Source organism: Ischnura elegans, chromosome 9, assembly GCF_921293095.1.
Source record: "Ischnura elegans chromosome 9, ioIscEleg1.1, whole genome shotgun sequence".
In the NCBI taxonomy this organism is placed as follows: Eukaryota; Metazoa; Arthropoda; class Insecta; order Odonata; family Coenagrionidae; genus Ischnura; species Ischnura elegans.
In genome coordinates, this window is record NC_060254.1 from 59,614,651 (window position 1) to 59,637,551 (window position 22,901).

A 22,901-nucleotide genomic window follows, 5' to 3' on the forward strand; every position below is an offset into this window, starting at 1 on the left:
GCTTTTGTAGAAAAAATCGTCCTCGTGTATGGTACGCCATTAACCGTACTAACTGATCAGGGAGCAAATTTCCTTAGCGAAGTATTTAAAGAAACGTGCAAAATTTTGAAAATAAGAAAGATACAAACGACAGCTTTTCACCCGCAGAGCAATGGCAATGGAAAGGAGCCACAGAACGCTTACCGAATACCTCCGTCACTACATCGCTAGTGATCAATCCAATTGGGATGAATGGGTCAAATTCGCGGTATTTGTCTTTAATACAACGCCGCATACATGTACGAAGCTCACCCCTCATGAAGTGATGTTCGGTAGGAAACCGAATATACCTCGATGCTTTCAGGTGGAGCCAAAGGACAGGTGTTACACATACGACGACTACCTGGCCGACCTCAAATTAAGGATGCAAACCTGCTATAAGAAGGCCAGAGAAGGTCTCTTGGAATCAAAAGTCAAGTCAAAAGAGTATTACGATAGGCAGAATTATTTCAAGAAGGGGACAAAGTACTCCTCTATGACGAATCTGTTAGAAGAGGGAGGTCGAGGAAGTTATCAACTCAATGGGTTGGACCTTATGAAGTAATTAGCGTAAATGGAGTCAATGTGACTATTAAAATGAAAAGAAAACTCATGAAGGTTCATGCAAATAGGCTGAAATTATTCTATTGATCCATTGCAGGAATGAAAATGGAGGTAGCGCTAGGACTCCTGCTGCTGCTTACCAGCATTGCTAGCGCCAAGGAGATTGATTTTTCAATTGAGAAAATAGGGGACTCGCCTGGGCTGTACTACGAACACAAAGGGGAGGCACAATTATATAGCTCTGAATGGAAAGTTGTTACGTACGTAAATTTGTCAGATATAGATGTTAAGTATGAAAGTCTACTCAAGTATGCTAATAATACGATAAGTTTTTGTCAAAATTATATTAATAATACGTGGACCAATGTTACAGATTGCACCCAGATGTTGCATTATGTACCAATTAAGATTAAGGACATTAGTAATAAAAAACAATTACTTTATCAATTAGCACGTAATCAAGAAAGCCCTCTGAGAATGAAGAGAGGTGCTCTTAATTTTATAGGGGAATTAAGCAAGGTTTTGTTCGGAACGATGGACGAGGCAGATGCAAAATATTACACTGAAAAGATTAATAGATTGGAAACTGAACAGACTGGTATATTAAAACTAACCAGGGAACAAATGACCATAGTGAAAGCCACATTAAGGACGGTAAACTCAACCATTAGGGAGGTACAAGAGAACGAAGACGCGCTGTTAAGAAACTTAAAACTTGTAGAGGATCACTTGGATCAAAAGGACGGAGAGTTAAAGGGCAAAATCCGTCTATTGACAGTCACATTAATTCTTGAAAAACACATGATGCAACTTAACCGCATCATTCATGAATTCGAACAGGATTACGAGTTGATAGTGAGCGCAATAGTGAATGCTCAACAGGGAATATTGCAACCACACGTAATTACTCCGGTACAAATAATTGAGATGATGAAAAGGAGCAGGGATGAGATACCTAATGACTTATCCCTTCCATTCCCTATGAGTGTGGCATACAGTAGTGCCTTATTAAATGTTATTGAATTTGATGTGTTTATTAACCAAAATGTTCTAGTGTATGTGATTAAGGTACCATTAACAGATCACATAAAGTTTAATGTTTATCAAGTGTTTCCATTTCCTATAAGAACTGAATTGAATGCTTTTAAGTTTTTATTTATTTAACCAGAGAAACCATACATTTTTATGGATATTGCAAAAAGGTATTATTCTAAGCTTACTGAGAGTGATTTATCTAAGTGTAAGAAAATTAATATGTATTGGAGGGTATGTAAACAAGTGTATCCTATTCTGTCTACGCACTTGCATGAAGAATGCGAAGCCAAGATGCTTCAGCCAATTAGAAAAATTCCATCTGATTGTTCCGTGAGAGTAGCCATACTCAACCAAACGCTTTGGATTCAACTGGACAATAATGAATGGTTATATGTGTCCGCGAGACCAGAATCCATTACCATTTTGTGTGAAAAACAAGACCCAGTGGACGTGCATATTAACGGAACTGGAAAGCTAAGGTTAATTAAGAAGTGTAAAGGCTACGGACCGAAAGTTTTAATCCAATCACAGTTTGTGTTCAACTCTAACTACAGCAACAAGGACGTGATTCCGCCGTTGAGTTTGTCATATGACTGTTGTCTTGATGGGAATGTTGTAGAAACAGTGAATTCTATGAAAATTGATACTCACCTGAATCATATTGTGAATAATATGGAGGACTTAAAATACGCAAGTCATAAGGTGCAAGAGGTAGAGAACTTATTGTCTGAAGAAGAATGGAAGCAAAAACAGACCGAGAGAGTATATAATCTCTCATTGATGTCAATTATTGGATTAATTGTAATTGTATTAATTTTGTGTTGCTATTGCTGTAAATGTTGTAAGGTCTATTTCCCAAGGTTTCTAAGGTCTTGTGAAAACGGTGACTCATGCACTAGTATTGTATTCAGACCTAAAATTGTTAACAAGGTACACACTTCCAACGAGGTCATGGAAGATAATAAGGACCAATGTGAAGAAGGGGTTTGTTTGAATGAAATAATGTCTTCTCCAGGACCACGCCGTCGCCCAGGGTCGAGAAGCGCTGTCCCTAAGCGTTAAGCTTAAGATGTCGAGAAAGCAACTAGGTAATTGTTGCTTTCTCTCAGCATGGGGGGAGGTGTCATGCATTGCACAACGGACCCACCACAGCGGACCAGATGCCTGTCCAGAAAACCATTAAGGGCTGCATTGGGCCACTATCAGCTGTTTTGGAAGAGTGATAGTTAAATGTACCACTCTCACTTCTTTAAAAGGGTTCTAGATACCCTCACTGCTTTTAAAGGGTAATAGATGCACTCTGTTTTAAAAGGGTCATAGATAGTTTCACTGCTTTTAGACGGGGGATTGATAAGTGCAGTTTAAAAGGATTGTGGCAGATGGTTTGCCACAAGAACAACTTAAAAGGCCCATTTTGGGAGAAGCTCTCCCTCTCCCCTTCCCCTGCCTCAGAAACGTATACTGATCCCCCCCTTCTCTAGAAATAAGAGTATATAAACCCTTGCATCCATGGACCTCGCGGGAAGAGACCAAGCTCGCTGCCGGAGCCTACGCTACTCCAGGGTTCTGGAGTCTGTAAGATTTTCATAAATAAAATCTCTTTCCCACTAGCATCACTCTGAATTTCAATTCTTAAGTACCAGCAACCCTCTCAGAGAGTTGATCTAGCCACTCGGATCGATCTCTCCGTTTCAGTCGTGTGTACCGAAGAGTCGGGACATAACAGGGTGACCCCCCCTTGTGTGGTTTTCTTTTGTGTCTTCTTCCCCCCCCGGGCTCCCCTTTTCTTCCTCTTCTTCTGTGAAGTGATAGTTGAGTCACTTCCGTGGTCACTGGTGTCCTCATCGCTTTCACTTTTTCCTGTATCTCCTTTTTCTGTTTCCTTTTCTTCTATCCTTGCGTCCGTGGGTTGTCTCTGTTTCTGAGGTGCATTGGGTTCATTCCCCTCTCCCCTTTGAGCAGCTACGCTCTCAGGGGCCCCGGTGGCCTCACCCCCCCCCAAAGTTTCAGTTTATTTCCTCACCTCTTCTTCGATTTCAGTTAATTATTTACCTACATTTGCGTCTTCTGTTATCATATCCTCCCCTCTTAAAGTTTGAGCATACGATTGTCTGCCCCTCGTTAGAAGTAAGGGGCAGGCAACCCTCATATGCCCAGGTTCACCACACCTGGAGCAGGTTGGCTTCTGACCTGTATAGAAAATTGCCGCCCGATATTTAGCGACTTGTATATAGGACGGTATGTCCTTCTCCAATTCCATCTTCACAGTCCTGCCACCCGTATAGGTGCCTTGGAGGGTGTTGGGTCCCACCCACCTGTTCATATGGTAATCAAGGATTTTTCCGTAGGGCTCCAGAGCCTTGATCACTTCTTCCCTCGGTACTTCCAAATTCAGGAGGTGGATCTTCACTATTGTGGCCCTTTTGCTGGCTGATGTTACCAACACCTTATGGTTTTTCCAGTGGCGCCAACAGCCCCCCGCTAACACTTCTTCCATTCTCTCTTCTGTTTTCAGTTTCACAAATATTGTTCGTCTTTGGTTCGTGATTATAACTCCTATGGCTTCATTTGTCGTGATCCCGAGCTCCGTCATGATAAATTGATGGATCTCAAGGGGTCCTGGGGCGTCTTGATTTCTGTCAAATTCCAGTGCTAAGGTATTAACTTTTGGGTATTCCATGGTATCTTCAGGTAATTCAATTATTTTCAACACGTGAAGTTCGAAAAATCAATGTTTTCGTGCCGCAGCACGAAAACGAAACAAAACACGCTCTAAAGCGCACTTGGAAAGTTCGCTCTCACTCACTGGGCCCGATTCAATTCAGGCTCCCGGCGATCGCGCGGGCGGTCGCCGGGGCAAGGTCCGCGTTCGCACTCGGTAAAGAAATTCGAGGAGTTCGCTCAACACACAACCTTCTCCGCCGAGTATTCAACGTGGCATCCGTATCGATGTGTACCGTAATTATGTGAAAATAGCAATTATATATTTGCAATGCATAAGTCATATTGCTGTTTTCATATGGATGAAAATTGTTGCAGATCATATCGAGCGCATTCTTCTATTTCCGATATTCCTTTGCGTCAGAACATATTGAGCTATTATCCAGAGTGAAGATTACACAAAAATTTCGAAAACATTACCAGCACAAAACGTATTGCATTGTCCACGAGGGCTAGGGTATCACGACAATTAACTAGCATGAGATATTTTTCTCACTTAACTGAGTCACCTCATAATTAACTTCAATCTCCATTTAGTAGGAATGTAGCAAGGACTTATGATGTTAATGGCCACCGGCTTCACTTCTTTAGGTCTATTCGCTACGGCAGTTGAGCGCATGCGCAAACCGTCTGGTAAGCCTCTGTACGCGCCAATTTCAAACCTAGCGTCCTACTCGCGGATAATTTTGTTTCCTTTGAGGGCATTTAAAGACATAAACCTACATTCATTAGAATGATGGAAATTTTAGATGAATAAAATTAATATTATTCGACCAAAAATGAGCAGTGAGCACGATGAGGTCTTACTATGCCGCAAAATGCGCCCGGACATTATTCCAGCTAAGATCTAAGTGTTTCGTTGGAATCTCTCCATGATACCGTGGTTGGTGGAATAAACATAATTGCTTCATGAATACCTTTATACTCCAATACCTTTATTATGCACAATCGTGTCGTGATCGCCACGATCAAGGAGGGAGACTCGAGTGGCTGCGTCTCCCGGAATCGGGTTTAGGGCACCAAAGAATTGAAATTCACGCGAATCAATCACAGAGAGTTTAATGACTTAGGTTGGTTATGAGTTTTACAATTATCTGCGACGGGCAGCACACCCCGTCGCTCTCGTGTCTTCCCACCGACCGCCCCGAATTCCCGCGCTCGTGTCGTCAGGGCACAGGTCAACGCCTCCAAGACCAGGGGAAGGGTGGCTTCACTCCACCCACCCCGGGAAATGAGCAACCCATCCCCGTCAGCAAGACAATAACCTTATGTCCAGAAAATCCAGACGTTTATGACTGGTCGAGGAGACGCTGGCCCCAAAGGCCTCGACGACCGACGACCCAAATTTATGAACCCTTGCCCTCGACAATCCGGTGACGAGACGACAGCACCGCGCTCAAAGGATCGTCACGCTACCCTGGGATAAGACACACAATGCACACCGGATACATCCGACCCTTAGTCGTACACACTACAAAAAAACAAACACACAATATGACACACATTCATTACAATCGTTCTGATCTTTCCAAAGAAATATGTAGGCGCTGATAGCTGGAATGTGTAGGGTTTTACTGGCTGATGAAAATAAACAAAAGTAGGGCATTTGAAGGGAAAAAAGGCAAAACATTCCGAAAATAAAGTACTGTAAGACATAAAGTTATTTCGGCAGTGAAATAATTAGAACGAAACAGCAAAATACAAAATTAACACCGTTATTTAAGTTAACTTTTCATTGTTCATTCTTCTGAGAATAGGAAGCTTGCTTCATTAGTGCTAAACACTGCCTGAATAGACTTAAATGCTTCAGTAGTTTAGGAGGTGTCAAAAAAAAGCATTTCGGACTCATGTTATCTGGAACAAAACAATCAATTGAACGGAGATTTGTGGCTAAAAAAAGTGGAGATGTGAAAATTTATCTAATCGTTCGATCCCGCGGTTGACAATCCCGAAGGAAAACTGATATCATAAGGTTTTTCCGAACTTTCAGCACAATGAAATGACAGTCAACTTCAAAGTCAGCTTCCGAAGTAATACAGTCAGGTAAAACGCATGCTTAACACCCTCGCTGGGATCATCGATTGCAGATGTATCAGTTGCATTTGTGTATTTATTTTATTTTTTTTATTTTTATCTATTTTATTCTCAAACCACCGGATACAGCTCTTAATGGCCATTTTACACCGGGGTGTTCAACAAATGTAACAAGTAAACGTACTCAAACGACCATGCCCTGGACCGGGGAAAACCTACCCAGGCGGGACTCGAACCCGCGACCTCTTGTTTGGCAGGCGAGAACGTTACCCCGCCGCCACCGAGGCCGGCAAGTAGGAAAGGGGAAAGAAGTAAGATCAGTCGCTTGGTAAAAGAGGAGAAATACGTTTTTCATGCTAAAATATGTATGGCTGCCAAGCTAAATCGTGGGGAGCTCGTTTGGCCGCAGACTTGGTGATAATGCGTGTTTTATCCCGTCACCCGCAAGTTTAATGAAGCGTCAACTTTTTTTCTCGGGGTAAAAGAGGGTCAAGTTGGTTAATTTGGATCAACGTAGTGTCTTTCGTATGGTTTCATTGACAGTCGAAACGAGGACAAGGTTGGAATATCCCCGCAGGCTTCTCAAACATTTTATTCCGATGAATATTAATGGTGAGCGATATAAAAAGCAATTTTCTTAGAATTTTAGGTAAAGTGAATGCAAAGTAGCGACTACATTGCAATTTCAACTTGTTACGTGGCCTTTTCTTTCCCTTTCCTTTACTTTTTGACGGCCTCGGTGGCGGCGGGGTAAAGTCCTCGACTGCCAAACCTAAGGTCGCGGGTTCGAATCCCGCCCGGGTAAGTTACCCTTATCCAGGGCATGGGCGTGTGTGAATGTCCTTCACTTGATAATTGATAATTCCCCATTGTAAAGGACTATATTGTAAAGTATTGTTTGCGGTGTAATGTGCTGTTTATGGGGTAATGGTAATAAATAAATTTGTATCATTTTGCCCAGTTTCAACATTATGAAAGAATACTAAAGAAAGCTTTATTTTTTAAGAGGTGCAATTGCGCATTGCATTGGCTAAGGTACTAAGTATGCACCTTAGATCAGAACGTGGGAAACGAAGTGCTAACAAGATACTTATACGAAAGTACAAAATAAAAGCTTTTTAAGTTTTACCCGTCAAGTTTGCTTCAACTTGGCCGCAGAGCACCATCACACTGCGATTTTAAATGAAATCCGTTAGCTGTGCCGCACAGCCCCCACCCCACAACGAGCGTTAACAAGTCCTTATGCAAAGGTTAGGAACAATATTTTTACCCAGCAACACGAACGTTACTGTCAACATGGTCGAAGAGGAGGCGAATTAAGCTTGCGAGACGTAGAGAAATGAGACCAACAAGGAAATGGTGAACATAGTTGGTGAGAAGGAGAAATTCATGGGTCACACCAGAAAGGACTAGCTGATTGGAGTTGTAATTATAGTTTTCTACCGATTAAGGTAGGTTTCCATCGAGTACTTCAGAAGTATTCTGGGAGCCTCCATTTCCTTTCTCTTTTACATCCTTAACACTATAAGGCCGGGAAATTTGTATCTCCAAGAATGCCGGGAGGGTGTCATTTTGACACCCATATTCTTATAACCGTGTTATGTTGCAGATTGGTTTTATTTCGGAGTCAATGGTGTTGACTTCATCTCAATGCTGGTTTCGTATCCTAATGTTAAAAAAAATAAATGTTTTTAATAGAGTACCATTGAAATAAAAAAATTTATACAAAAAAATACTCTCCTGGAATGCGGCATCCATCGAAAAGATTGCGCTGAAACGTCGGAGGACGCACGGAAGTAATAATACCAATATTTAACCAGTGAATACTTTTTTAGTATATATTGTTCACTATAATTGGTTCAATTTTATGTGCATAAAACAATTTAAATAAATGTGACAGGATTTTTTTAATTATTATTTTTAACTTTTTTCGTCAGGTTTTCGTCTTAGAATGTAGAAGTGTGTAACGTTTTTAAACATACACTACTAACTTTACAAATAATTTCAGTACAATTAAAAAAAAGCTCTATATTTTGAAACTTGAGAGCAAAAAACATCATCAAAAAGCCACCATGATTATCACAATCCCATTTATATTATCCGTACTACCACTCTTTGAACCACCGCCATGAACTGCACCAGTGTGGATCTTGAGTTCTGCCGTATTCCTTCCCTCCCGTTCTCTTCTCCTCTCGTAGGCGCCTCCTTTTCTCTGCGCTCTCTTCTTCTCCCTGCCGATCTTGAATTCTGCCGTATCTCTTCCTCCGCTCTCTCAATACACCGCTACTTTAGTCTTTCTCCCGATCTTTCTTTATCACACGTCTACCTCCTCCTCCTCTCCATACACGACTGCCCTAGGCATGGGCAAAAAATACCGGTATTCGGTAGTACCGAGTACTATTTTTTTTCTACTTCGGTAGTACCGGCCAGTATTTTTTTGGCGGTACTACCGGAGTATCGGTACTAGAAATACCGGTACTTCGACGGCTCTGCCATCGTATGTGTTATCAATCAACTACCTACCCAGCTACTTAAACTATTGAGTTTTGATAATATATCAAACGAAATAGGCCATTTCCAAGAAATAAAACTTCATCGCTATCACCCTTCTCACTATTAGAGAATCTAGCCTTCATGTATTTTTCCGATAAATTTTCGTAAAAAAATCCAGTTAATAATTTTTTCAGTGTATTCTTTCTGTGTGTTACGCTAATTTGCCGAAATACCGGATAATTAGGGTAAGACAAGCGTTAAATCTCAACTTATTAACATATTTTATCAATTAAGAAAGTACCGGTGTACCGGTATTTTTTCGCCGGTACTACCGGGAGAGTACTATTATTGCTTTTTAATACTCATCACAAAAATACCGGTACATTTTTAAGGACCGTCCATGCCTAGACTGCCCTTTTTCCCTTCACAACAATCTCCCCGTCCCTCACTACCATTGTTAGCTTTAAATTATTTACAAACAACATGGTGGCTTGTTTACATTATGTTACAAGTGTGCTTCAAAAGACGAAAATTTGAAGGCAAAAAACAATTACGACCGGTCGATGAAACTCATTCGGGGCCTACCCTTGCCCTTCTTCCTTCCCACCTCTCTTTCCAGGATTGTTTTCATCACGCCACCATGCCTCATAATGTGGCCGACTAAGTTGTCTCGTCATCCCCTTAAGATTTTTAGAAGGCTTCTCTTTTCTCCCACTCTTCTTCGCGCTTCTTCATTACCAACTCGGTCGATCTATTTCATTTTCATCATTCATCGGTAGCACCTCATTTCGAATGCTTCCACTCTAAACTTCTCTATTGCTGTCAACGTCCAAGCCCCGCTCCTATTGAGAAACATGGCCATTTTGTAGGATCTGATGAATTTTTTCCTAAATTAAATGCGGTATTACAGATTTAATAAGATACTTTCTGTAGATTTATGGTTTTTTGGGAATATCCCGCGTCAGGTTATTAAAATGGCCGACGTTTCTTCTCCTATGCCGGAGCAAAAGTCATTTGCCCTGATGAGGTCTCCGGCATAGGAGAAGAAACGTCGGCCATTTTAATAACCTGACGCGGGATATTCCCAAAAAACCATAAATCTACAAACATGGACCGCGAAACCTTTAGTAATTTGAAGATACTTTCTTTTGTAGAAAGCCCTAAACGCCTGTGCAATTGTTTTACAACAATTTGTAAAGCTTTTTATGATTGAATACATTTTTTTAATCTCCGCAGGTGTATTTCAAAATTGCACTTTCAGTGTGAAAATGACAGAGTTTACTTATTCAATTATGATATATACAATATTATGATGAGTGTAACGCGATCCACTTTTTTTTTCAATATTTTGCAGTATGTCTTTTTAAACACGGGGATTAGCATTGAAGAGTTATGAATTTGATAAATCGCACCATCATGAATGTAAATTTCGGTTCACCCCCCGAATAATATCTTATTTCCCCGTGAAACTCGGATCGATTTGTCCGACAGCGACGTGATTGTTGAATTTTGTAAACCCATTAAAATGCCAGGGTGGTGTGTTGGCCGGGCAGTCCTTAGTGCCTGGAACTATCAGCTTTCCAACATTTTGTTTTTCAGCCGTTGTTTCCTTCGGAGAGGTTCTCCCGTCCGTTTCTTTGCGAGGGTCCTTCACCTCCGTCTCTCCTCCGGCGTCAGAACCTCCTCCCTGCCAGTTGAAGAGCATGGCCGCTTATTGCGGTCATGTGTGGACGGCTTTTCAGCTGCAATTCGTCGGATGTCCGTGATGTTTGATGCTTCGGCTTTCTCGAAGTATTCCTTGGCGATTGTCTTGAAGTGATCTACAATTGGTTCGATGCTTGTGAGGGTGTATATGAACTCTCTGGCGTAGTTCCATCCCAGTCTGAGGACGTTTTTCAGAGCAGCGTTCTCCGTCACACGGAAAGGCGCGCTGGAAGTCCACGCTAAGCGGCCACTCCACGCGGGTGAGGTGTACGTCAGCACTTGCCGGATGGCCATTGTGTAAATCATTAAAATGCGCGGGAATATACAGGGGCGATATGGCCAGGTCGGCTGGTCGGCGACTGCCGAGCATACGATAGCCTAGGCCCAAGTGACAGGCCAAATTTCAGCTGACCAGAGGGATCACGATGCGCTTTATGCTCCAAGGCCTATGTCACAGTTGTCTTTGAATACTTTATGGTGTACATTTTACATAAGGCTCTAAGACGGTTCGACCATAGGAAGCAAAACGAGTTTTAGATGCATTTAATAGCTGGTCCAGTTATGCTGACCTTATGCGGACAAGATGCTAACAATGAGATAATTTGTAACTTAATTGGTCAGTGATCAAGTAATAGCATCATTATCATACTATACGGTACTTGAAATAATGCGCACAATGAGAGTAAGCAATGATAAAATCACGAATATGTTTATTATTTTTTTCATGTTATGATAAATTTACAGTGGTACCACGTTGAAGCGAGTACAGGCTATTGCAAGACCCCCGCCATTACGAGAGAGAGAAGGTGTACCATCAATTGATATTATCATTAGCATGTAAAGAAATCCGCTTCTATGAGGGCCTTTCTGTCTTGGCACTCGCCATAGGGAGAGTTTCAATCGCCAAAAACCACCCGCCGACGCTCGTATCTATCATGAAAAATGTTATGAAACAAGACTCAAGAGCAATTGAAACAAAGGTGTTGATTGCAATTATAAAATTCAACGCTTCCATTAGCTGCTTTACACTGTATCCATGCTCAGTTAAAAGAGATAATAAAAGTAAAATATAGGCGTCAGAGGATAAAAGAGAACCTGTTGCTTTTTTAAAAGGGTTTTCGAGAAATTTAACTTTGAGGTTTATTTTAGATTTCAGCACAGTTTAAAGGAACAAATTCACTAAATAATATATGATTGAACCATAATTCATTATTAAATTTTGTAAGCTGTGAAATTCTCACTTTTGATTATATTTTTTCCTACGAATTGCTATATTTTTATTAACTTTTATCTGGCTTTTAAGTGCCAGAATAGCGTCAAAATCCATTTTCGGGCATGCAATTTCCTATGTGAAATTTTCCGGGGGAGAACTCCCTAATCCCTAAGTGAGGGGGGGGGGCTCGCCAAGAGCCCCAGTCGAGGGCCCTCAATCACTCTAGACCTCCCCTGGAAATATATTTAAACTGAATAATCACTGGTCAATAATCCTATGATTGGTTTGACATAGACCTCCACTTACATTCACCTGTTATATAATCCTTTCACGCATACGTATTTATTCTTTTTCACGTCCTTCTTTGCTGTTGCACAAATATTATCCGAGGCCGTCCTTTCCCGCTCTCATCATCTACCATTCCTTCGACGATTGTTTTCATTAGACCATCACTTACGAGAGACTTTGGAATGGATTTATACCAAATTAAGAGAGATGTTATGCCGAACGGATAGATGTGGGAACTCGTTTTTCCCCCCAACCATAAAGGATTTTAATAAATGCTGATCGTTATTTCCTTAGAGCACTTCGTTTTTATTTGTAAACGGCTGGTTCAGTGGCGGATACAGATGGGGGGCGCGCATTTTCGTAAACTCTGCTTGTGACTTGATTATTTTTTATTAGGATAAAATTAGAGGTAACTCAAGATATCTTTTGCGCCCCCCTTCCCCTCGAGTTTTTTCTGTATCCGCTACTGGGCTGGTGTCCTACCACCCCCTGCCACACGCCTTTTAGGCGGCTTGCGGGGTATTATGTATATTTAGATGTAGATCATGTGTCAACAACATCTGGTCGATTGGTTTGTTTCTCTCCTGCTCTCCTGTCAGATAATCTTTTCACGCATACGTATTTATTCTTTTTCACGTCCTTTATCTGTTCAATTCATTTTGGTCGAGGTCTTCCTTTCACGTACTTAATATATACCATTCCTTCGACGAATGTCTTCATTAGGCCATCATATGTCAACATCTGTCTGATTACGTTGTTTCGTTCCGTCTAAAGTTTTTCACGAGGCTTTTTTTCACTCCTACACTTCTCAGGACTTCCTCATTCACTCGGTCCATCCATTTGATCCTTCAACATTCTTCGCGTTAGTTGGCTAGTGGTTGGCTGGATAGCCAGCGAAACTGTTGTCAACGAGCCATTTGACGCGAAAGAAACCCCGAGGAAAAGTACTGAGATTAACCCACGAAATAGTGAAGTTGCATAGTTTGGCCACAATTAAAAGAGCACCGAACGGTTTGAACATTGGTTTCTTGATTGTGATTGGTTATCATCTAGACCATGTGATAGCCGATCCAAAAATGACAATTATAAAAAATCGATTGTTGGATTACATTAACCATAGTGGCAGTTGGCAATAGAAATAAAATGTAATGTAGTGTTTCGGCAATTTTTCCCATGGTTTTAGACGATTTCAGTAGGGATAGATGATTTTTTGTCGTATCACGGCTCATTCATCTCAAAAATTTGTATGAATCGGTCAATCAGTTGTCGGAAGCGGGTTTTATAGCAAATAAATACATAGACATTGTACCCTGCGCGCCACCTCAAGGTTGTTTGGTAGGGGTGATCAATCATCAGCTTGCAGCATTCAAGAGGATTCCCATATCCACACCACACGATATTAAAAAATATTACACACGCTGACAAATTATACTTCCACATCCATGCGAAGACAAAACTTGCAAACTACTCGTGAAGGCAGTCTGTCTATGAAGCTAGAACATGCTAAACAAGGTGTTAAAAATGAAGGAAAACTCAGCAAGATGCATTAAGGAATACATAAGTTAAGCGGTTAAGTCAACCATGGCATTAGTAAGTCCAAACGCTCCCGCTATTGTCTCTCATTGATACCGGAAAAAAGACATTCTAAATCTATTTATTCTACTATTTAAATCTCTTATTTCTTTTTTATGTTAAGATCTACCATAGTACGCTGCCGTGACGTCATGGCAAAATTGGCAGTGTCGGGACCTTAGAGTAAGTGCTTTAAATAATTCTATGGCCGGGACGCACTTTCCTTTACTTTTTTTACCAGAGAAATATTACTCTTGTGTTTTTTATTATTACAGATTTTGGTATGCATATTTTTAAATAAATTTTTGCTTTTGTTGAGAATGTATAAATTAGAAATGTTGAGTCACCAAAATTAATAAAAGTGTTACTTGACTATTGAGCCTTTTCTTTACCAGTGCCGACGGAGCCACTGGTACGCTTAAGTTTGTAAGATAAGATAAGATGGCTAACTTCGTTGAAAAATAAACTGCTCTTGAATTTACATAATATGTCAGGAAAATGACACAAAAATCCGCTCCCACTCTGATTTAGGTGTCACTTTTGACCAAAAATTAACCTTCTACGAACGTATAAAAACCATTGATAACAAGGCTATGGCAGTGGTTGGGACCGTATATCGTCTGAACGAGATATCAGAACCGAGTGCCTTAAAATCAGTCTTCATTGGATGTATGCAACCCTTCCTAGAATATTGCTCTCCCATTTGGTCAAATTCTTCCACCCTCATACAAAAACTACTCAACCGTCCACTCAATTTCTTCTTAGCAATAGTTCGACATCGCATACCTCACTTCAGACTCTCTTCACGTGCCGAAATACTTCACTCACTTGGATTATTACACCCCACTCACCGCCGATTGACATCAGACATCATATGTCTTTACTGCATCATGAATGGGTCCTACAGATGCATTGATCTCCTGACATTCTTTTTACTCCGCATTCCAGCTCGCAAACCCGCAATACCGAAACTCTCCACCAGCCCAATTTCCGTCTGGCAATATCCCATAGATCCCTCTTTTACCGCTTACCTTCTATTTTCAATTCAAACTCAAATGTTGAATTAAAACTTTTGGGCTATGTCGCCGCGTCAGATTTTGGGTGGCCCCAACGTTTCCCGACCGATGCTGGTCGCTTTCTCAAGGGAATCTGGGGAGGTGGGATTTAAAATTGGTATATATAGGTATACGTGTCAGGTAAGTCAAACTCAAACTCAAATACTTATTCTTATCTTGGCCTCTTTGCCTCCCGAACCAATTTTAATAACCAAGTGAAAAGTCTATCTCTTTGACACCGGCCTTTTGTGCGCATTTTATATGTTGAAAATGGTTGTTATTTATGAGATTAATTTTATACTTGTTTATTAGTTATATTTACATAATTTATTTTGTTTATAAACCCAATGCAAAGGCCTTAGTGCTGTATTTGGCGTTATTTAATAAATAAAAAATCGACCGATAGGGCGGGAATGATAATTTCTTACTATGCTAAAAGGAGTTGCGTTCCACGAATTCCATAAACACTGACTCTAAATTGGAAACGAGAGTAGTGGGCAGATATAATACAGTGGGATAGTGTGGGAGGGGCGGCCTGTCTCGTGCAACAGGCATTTGAGGGACTTCTGCGTGCACATACGTGGTGAACGTCGAGAGGAAAGGGATCACGGAGATGTGGGATAGGAACACGAGGGAAGCTCGGAAAGCGAGGAAAATTGGATTTACGTCGCGATACGTTCGATTAATGAGCTAATTTTGTCTCCATCACGGGGAAAAAGGGCACGTGGAGAAAGATTGGCGGGAAGATTTTCTATTTCCTTCCAAAGGAAAACCATCATATAATGTATTTAAATAAAGGCTTGCAATTTCTATTTCCATCCGAGGAAACCCATTATGCAATGTATTCAAAATACTTGCAATTTTCCACGATTATGAAATTTATTACCACATAGGATTCAATGTTACTATGTTTTCAAGGTGTTTAACCTGCACATGAAGATGATTACCTTGAATTGAATGGTAATAACATTGAATCCTTTGTCGTAATAAATTTTGTAATCGTGGATAGCTGCAAGTTTTTTTTCTTATTTCCCTCGATAGGAAAATCATCATGTAATGTATGTAAATATAGACTTGCAATTTCTATTTCCATCCGAGGAAAACCATTTCGCAATGTATTCAAAATACTTGCAATTTTCCACGATTATGACATTTATTACCACCTAGGCTTCAATATTACTATGTTGTCAAGGTAATTAACTTGAATATGAAGGTGATTACCTTGAATTGAATTGTAATAACATTGAATCCTTGGTCTAATAAATTTTATAATTGTGGAAAACTGCAAGCTTTTCTATTTCTTTTGATAGGAAAATCATTATACAATGTATCTAAATAAATACTTGAAATTTCTATTTCCATTTTAGGAAATCCATTATACAATCTATTCAAAGATATACTCGCAATTTTCCACGATTATGAAATTTATTACCACATAAACTTCAAAATTACTACATCATCTTCAACGTGATTGCCTTAAAGATGAAGTTGATTGCGCATAAATTCGTTTCAGGCCTGATTTTGTGGAAGTTCGATATATCCATGATAAAAGAACACGAATGGTATTTTCCACAATTATAATTCAAAACTCAAAAACCGACCATGTTTTCGACACATTGGGTCATTATCAAGGTGATACAACCAGCACTCTCTCTGTATTTATACCCCGGCCAAGGTAGGAGGTGGGGGCATATGGAATTAGTGTGATGGGAGTGGGGGGGGGGGGGGGACACAGCTTGGGTGAACAAATGAATGACGGCCTATAACAGAAAACATACAATAAGTAGAGCGTGAGTGAAGGTCAGGGTTTTGACATCATGGGGATGCTTAACTTTAACAAAGGTGAGTCAGTACAAAATAAAACATCATGGCAAAGTCCAACCGGGCTATTGGCAATTTCGAATTTTTCCATGAAGTCTAATTTAGGTTTCAATAATGATACATCATCTGTTTGATTACCTTAAAGATGATCGAATAACATTGAAATCTAGGGTGTACTATTTTTTGCAATCATGGTAAACTGCAAGCTTCTGTATTTCCTTCCATAGGAAAATCATCAGACAATGTACTTAAATAAATACTCGCAATTTTCCACGGTTATAAAATTAATTACGACCTAGGTTTCGATATTACTAAATCATCTTCATGGTGATCACTTAAGGCGCGTTTACACTGTGTGAACATGTTATATAAAACAAGTTACATATAACATGTTTTAGGAAAAAGTTACTAATCCGTGTAACATATTCCATGTAACATTGTGATATAAAACAAGATTTATTGTTATACAAAAAGTTTTTGGTTTCCCACATGAAACGGTATGATGGATCTGAGAGCCTAAACTTGTCGTACGCAATAGCATTTGGAAAAGGGCAACTACCTTTTATTCCAAATTGCAGTCAATTAATAAAACAACAAAAATGGCGGTCCTGGGGAGGAAGGGTAATACAATAGATTTTCAAATATTTGTAACGGGTTCGTTCACCTGTTTTATTCATTATTGTTGAATGCGATTAAATTTTAAGAGTTAAAAGACCGAATTTTTTCGTTACTACATCCGTCACCGATTTCTCGAGCTACCGAGTGGCAAAATATCGACGGTTTTCCGCTCATTTGGTCATGAAGTTACTGGATCTGAGCGAGAGGCTCACCACTTCACCGTTAATTCTCAGCTTCGCCCATCCGTATCAGGTGATTCGTTTGAGTTAACACTCTATTTACGATTCTTTCGATCAACGATTGGGTCTCTGTGAGCAACTTCATGAAGAAAAGCAGTAATGAAGTCACTAACTCACGAAAAGTGGGCGGAAACTTCAGCTTTTTTCATTTTCAAGCTATGAGAAAATGGCTGAAACAGGCAGAATTCTTTTCGATATAAGGTATCTTTCTTATCCATGTACTGATAAATGCTTTAATAAGTTGCAAAGTCGGGTCTGATTGTGAGTGACAGCCATTTGTGCACAGCGTACGTGCTGGAAATGAATTTACTGTGTACTAATATCTTAATAGTTCAATTAATTGGTATTAAATAAATTTTAATTTAACAGAAAGTGTATCCTAAATTACATAATTGCTAATTCCACACTTAAGCGCATTACTGTTGTTTCTCTCCACAGCACTTTTCAATATAATGGCAAATGAAACGGACACCCAATTCTAGCCCAGGATTTGTGACGATCGCATTCATCGTAAATATTACTTGTTTAAACTCCTAAAGCCGGATAGGTGAACCAATTAGATACACTTGAAAAAAATATAAACACAAAAACAGGAAAAAGAAAATAAAAAAATTTGTCGTCCGGCAGAGGGAATCGAACCCCGGGCAAAACGAACGAAGTGTCGTAAGCACCGAAGCACTCTAACCACCCGTCCGCGTCAAAGTGTATCTAATAATGGTGAAAATTACAAATATATATCAACAATGCCAAAGGCAAGTTAGAGTATACATGTGGCTGAAACTGGTCGCAGATCATAACGAGTGCATTATTCTTTTATTTACGGTAATCCTATATGAAAAACTAATATTATATGCTATTAAAACATATTAAAAATATTATCATAATATTAAAATCATTTAATTCAACCAAAGCCAGCTCGAGTTGGCATGTCACTACCGTGTTTGTAAACAAACCAAGAAATTGTTGACCAGCAGTAATGGCGATGTTCCTGTCAACGAATCGAGCGGATTGATTTCATTTCCTCGGATTTTTCGAATTTCGTATCATCACATATTCGTACGAAGGTCGTTCAATAAGTAATGCCCCACTTTTTTTAAAAAGCCATTGATATACATAGATTGATGTCCTTGTCGTTGCTTCACAACTGATGTTTGTTCTCTGCGCTGATGAAGTTTGACACCGTTCTAGCCACGTTCTAGCTGATAGCTGAACCGTAGTACATCGTCAAAATGGTGTCTACATACGACTCACGTTAAAAGCAGCGTACTCTTATTGAATTTTTGTGAACAGAAAAGAAACCTTGGTGAACATCCATAAACGGTTTTGTGTAGTGTATGGCAAGGCTACAGTTGGTAGGAGTAAAGTTGGGTGATGGGTAAAGAATGTTACAGCCTCAGGAGATGCAGTAACAGAGCTCCATCAGAGATAGGGATGGGCAAAAATAACCGGTTTTAATTATAACCGGTTTTTTTAGTAGGTTAAACGAGTAAAAACCGGTTATTTTTCGACGCCGGTTAACCTGAGTACTAGGTTATTTTTGGCATAACCGAAAAATAACCCGAGGAAAATAATTTGACTCCTGATTCCCGCACTCTCTCGCGAACCGTTGGAACTACCAGCACTTGTGCCGCTCCTACATAGTGATGGGTGAAAATAATCGATTATTGATGATAATCGATTATTTGGTTCCGATTATTTCGATTATGTAATCGATTATGGGGTGTCGATTTAATCGTTGAATCGATTATTTAAGCTCGATCCTCACTTGAAAAAATCGGCGGCACTTGTCGTTTTTTAATATATCTCTAATCGCGTGAGAATCAAGAACCAGTGGCTATATTCGTATTTTGCAATTTTATCGCAGTAGATCTGAATTGCTTGTGATAAAAAACATTCATAATGCCTCCCTTGAAAAGTCATTTATGGAAATTTTTTCATAAAAACTCGGGAAAGAGTGCGACATGTCGTACTTGCGGTAAAGTAATCATTGCGTGTGGGAATACCACTAATTTAAAAAATCATATGATGCGGATGCATTCCGATATGATGAGAGATGAGGTAGAGCTTACCATTAGTTTGGCATTTATCTTAATTTAATAGAGCATTTTAATTGCAAAATATTTATTTTATAAATATCCAACTTATTAGGCAAAAGAAAGCTCAATTTTTTCTTGAAAATAATCGTGTTTAGTATTTGAGAATTATGAAGAAGAAGCTAGGGAAACGATCTAATGATTTATCACATAATTAATCACCTTATAGCTGCATTCTTATTAAAGAAGGTGTACGTCAATTTGTTAAACACAAATTCTACTACTTTTAAGGTCATTCGAAGCCAAAGTGGCAGAGTCACCAGAGTTCCTTCTAATACAGTGAGCATACATGCATTAGATGATGAATCTGGGCCTTCATCTGCTCCTTGTTCAATGCCTTTGGTAATATTTCAATGTCATGTACCTATGTCTGATACTTCTCCTGTCATCTACTTAAATGATGTGCAAGCAGTGACACACTTATCTAGAATAAGCATATATGTATACCACAAATTTAATTCATTCATTTTTTAGCAGATAGTGAGCCCATCTGCAAACACAGACCAAAACGAAAGTGATCATGCAAGTAGGAGTGAATCAAATACTGTTGAAATGCTCTCTCTGGCTGACACTCAGCCACATCAACTGCAAATTAGAGACTCGTTCAAGAAAATCAGATCCTATGCAGGTAAATGCACTGCATACAAATTTGTTATCTGATTAGCCTCAGTATCAATCCGTCCAACAGATATTAAAAAGTTTCCATGACATCATTTCCATAGATAAGGACTAATAAACTTTACTGAGTCTCCCCAAGACTCAGTATTTTATTTATGAGTTTTGGAAGTATTTCATAAACAACCTTTCCACCTGAAAATAGTTCAAAGTGATGTTTAAATTTCGATGAGTTATTTATTGATTACCAAGGTCAACTCATAAAATATTCTTCTTTCTTACACAGATGGTGGCAGTAAAAATGATAAAATAACGAATGCCATTTTGTATATGATCTGCAAAGACCTTTTGCCATTTTCTCATGTGGAAGATGAAGGGTTTAAGTACTTGATGAAAGTAGCAGTGCCTTTATATACAATTCCAAGTAGAAGAAAAGTAACCTTAATGATTGATAAAAAATATGAATTTATAGCAAACATGTACAAAGACACATTGGCTTCAATGAAAAACATAACACTCACAACAGATATCTGGTGTGAGACAAAAAACACTAAAAGCTTCCTAGGCATAACAGTGCATTACTTAAACAACAATGATCTAGTCTCTGCAACAGTGGGTGTCGTAGAATTGCGAGAAAGTCACTCTTCAGAGTATTTAGCCAGAATGCTTTTGAGTGTTTGTGCAGAATGGAACATTGCACCCGAAAATGTTACTGCTGTTGTGACTGACAATGCAGCAAACATAGTGAAAAGTGTAACTGACACATTCACAAAGAAAAAGCACTTGCCATGCTTTGCACATACATTGAATTTGGTGCCAAGCAAGGCAATCGAGTCAACAGTGGTCTACGGGAGATAATCACCCAAATTAAGTGTCTGGTCACCTGGTTTAGGCAGTGCGTTGCAGGAGCGGATATGCTGCGCAAATTGCAACTAGACATGGGTAAATCAGAAGGGCAAATACTGCGGCTGAAGCAGGACATAGCAACACGCTGGAATTCCACATTTTATATGCTGGACCAATTTGTGAAATTGAGTGCCCATGTCAATAATGTGGTGATCAAGTTCCCCCAAGCACCACCTATGCTAACAGCTTCTCAGCTGCAAGAGGTGATTGAAATAATTGCATTGCTGAGACCAATAGAGTCCACCACAACCGAAACTTCTGGCTCAAAATATATTACATGCAGCAAAATCATTCCACTTGTCCACTGCTTGGAGTCCCACCTTGATGCAGCAAACCCCACCTTTGAGATCAGTATTAACCTAAAGAGAAAACTGCAGGAAGAAGACCATAAGAGATTCAGCAAGATCGAGGGGGTAACCATCTTAGCTACAGCCACCTTACTAGACCCTCGCTTCAAAAAGCTTCATTTCAAGGACCCACTTCTATGCTCTCAGGCCATCAAAAACATAGCATTCATGATGCGAGAACTAAATGAAGATGAAGGCATTTCAATCGCTGCCGCAGATAACTTGGAAGTAAATATTTCACAAAATGAAAAATTTGACTTGTGGAGCCACCACAAACAACTGGTAGCCACAAAAATCCATGCATCGATAATGGATAACACTGAAGTTCCAAATGAACTCACTCAGTACTTTGTGTCACCTATTTCCCCATTAGAAAGTGACCCAATCCAGGAATGGGATAAATTAAAAGTACTCTATCCTACCTTGCACAAAATAGCAATGAAGTACCTGCCAGTTGTGGCAACGTCTGTGCCATCGGAACGGTTATTTTCAAAGGCAGGGATTATAATAACTGAAAAGAGGAACCGACTGACTGGAAAGAGGTTATCAAAATTAATATTTTTAAATTCTATCACTGAATCACAATGGGGACTTTAACTGCAATGGCTCACAGTGACTAATATGTTTCAAATTAATATCAAACGAGTACTCGTCGCTTAGGTTTTAACCGGCCACTAGGTTTTTCCATTGATAAAAACCTTCCCACAGCGATAGGTTTCCCCAACGAGTATTCCCTCATCCGGTTATTTCTCTCCCGCCTGCCATCGGTTATGCCAACGAGTACTCGTCGCTCAGGTTTTAACCGGCCACTAGGTTTTTCCATTGATAAAAACCTTCCCACAGCGATAGGTTTCCCCAACGAGTACTCCCTCATCCGGTTATTTCTCTCCCGACTGCCATCGTTTATGCCAACGAGTACTCGTCGCTTAGGTTTTAATCGGTTTTAATCGGCCACTAGGTTTTTCTATTGCATCAAAAAAAAAACGGTTTTAATGTTCTCTGTGGCCGGTAGAGGCGCAGGAAAACCTCAGCCAGTGGCAGCCGTGTGCGCCGTGTAGCAGCGGCAAAAGTGCTGGTAGTTCCAACGGTTCGCGAGAGAGTGCGGGAATCAGGAGTCAAATTATTTTTCGGTTATGCCAAAAATAATTTAATTGTCAGGTAAATGGCAGAAAAACAACCGGTTTTTAATTGGCTTATCTAAGGAAAACAAGAAAGACTCTACGCTAAACTTCACCACGAAGAAGGAAGACGAAATTCAAAAATGCGGTAGGTTTTTAAAGAATCGAAGATATGCAACACGCAATGCTTTAGGTTATATAACCTGAATATAACCGGTTTTTTTCATCCGGTTATAATACTCAGGTAATGATATCACTCAAAATAACCGGTTAACCTAACACCGGTTTTTTCTCATAACCGCCCATCCCTAATCAGAGATCAGCCACGTTCCCAATGGCAACGCCTACAAGACAAGAGCTTTTACCAACAAGTAATACAAACTCCCCCAAAATTTTGGCGCTTGGCCTTAGGACGTAATGGGTACTACGTAGAAAAATAGGGCATGG

The 22,901-nt window shown here is 39.8% G+C and overlaps 2 protein-coding genes across 2 annotated transcripts in view; both read left to right on the forward strand.

Moving 5' to 3' along the window:
* The window catches only part of LOC124165337 (histidine decarboxylase), a 156,563-nt gene that overhangs the window by 26,735 nt on the left and 106,927 nt on the right, over positions 1 to 22,901 (forward strand). The gene's annotated exons all lie outside the window — the stretch shown is intronic.
* LOC124164937 (zinc finger BED domain-containing protein 4-like) lies at positions 20,872 to 21,933 on the forward strand. The gene has a single exon (XM_046542176.1). It carries the CDS (start codon positions 20,872 to 20,874, stop codon positions 21,931 to 21,933), a length of 1,062 nt encoding a protein of 353 aa, XP_046398132.1.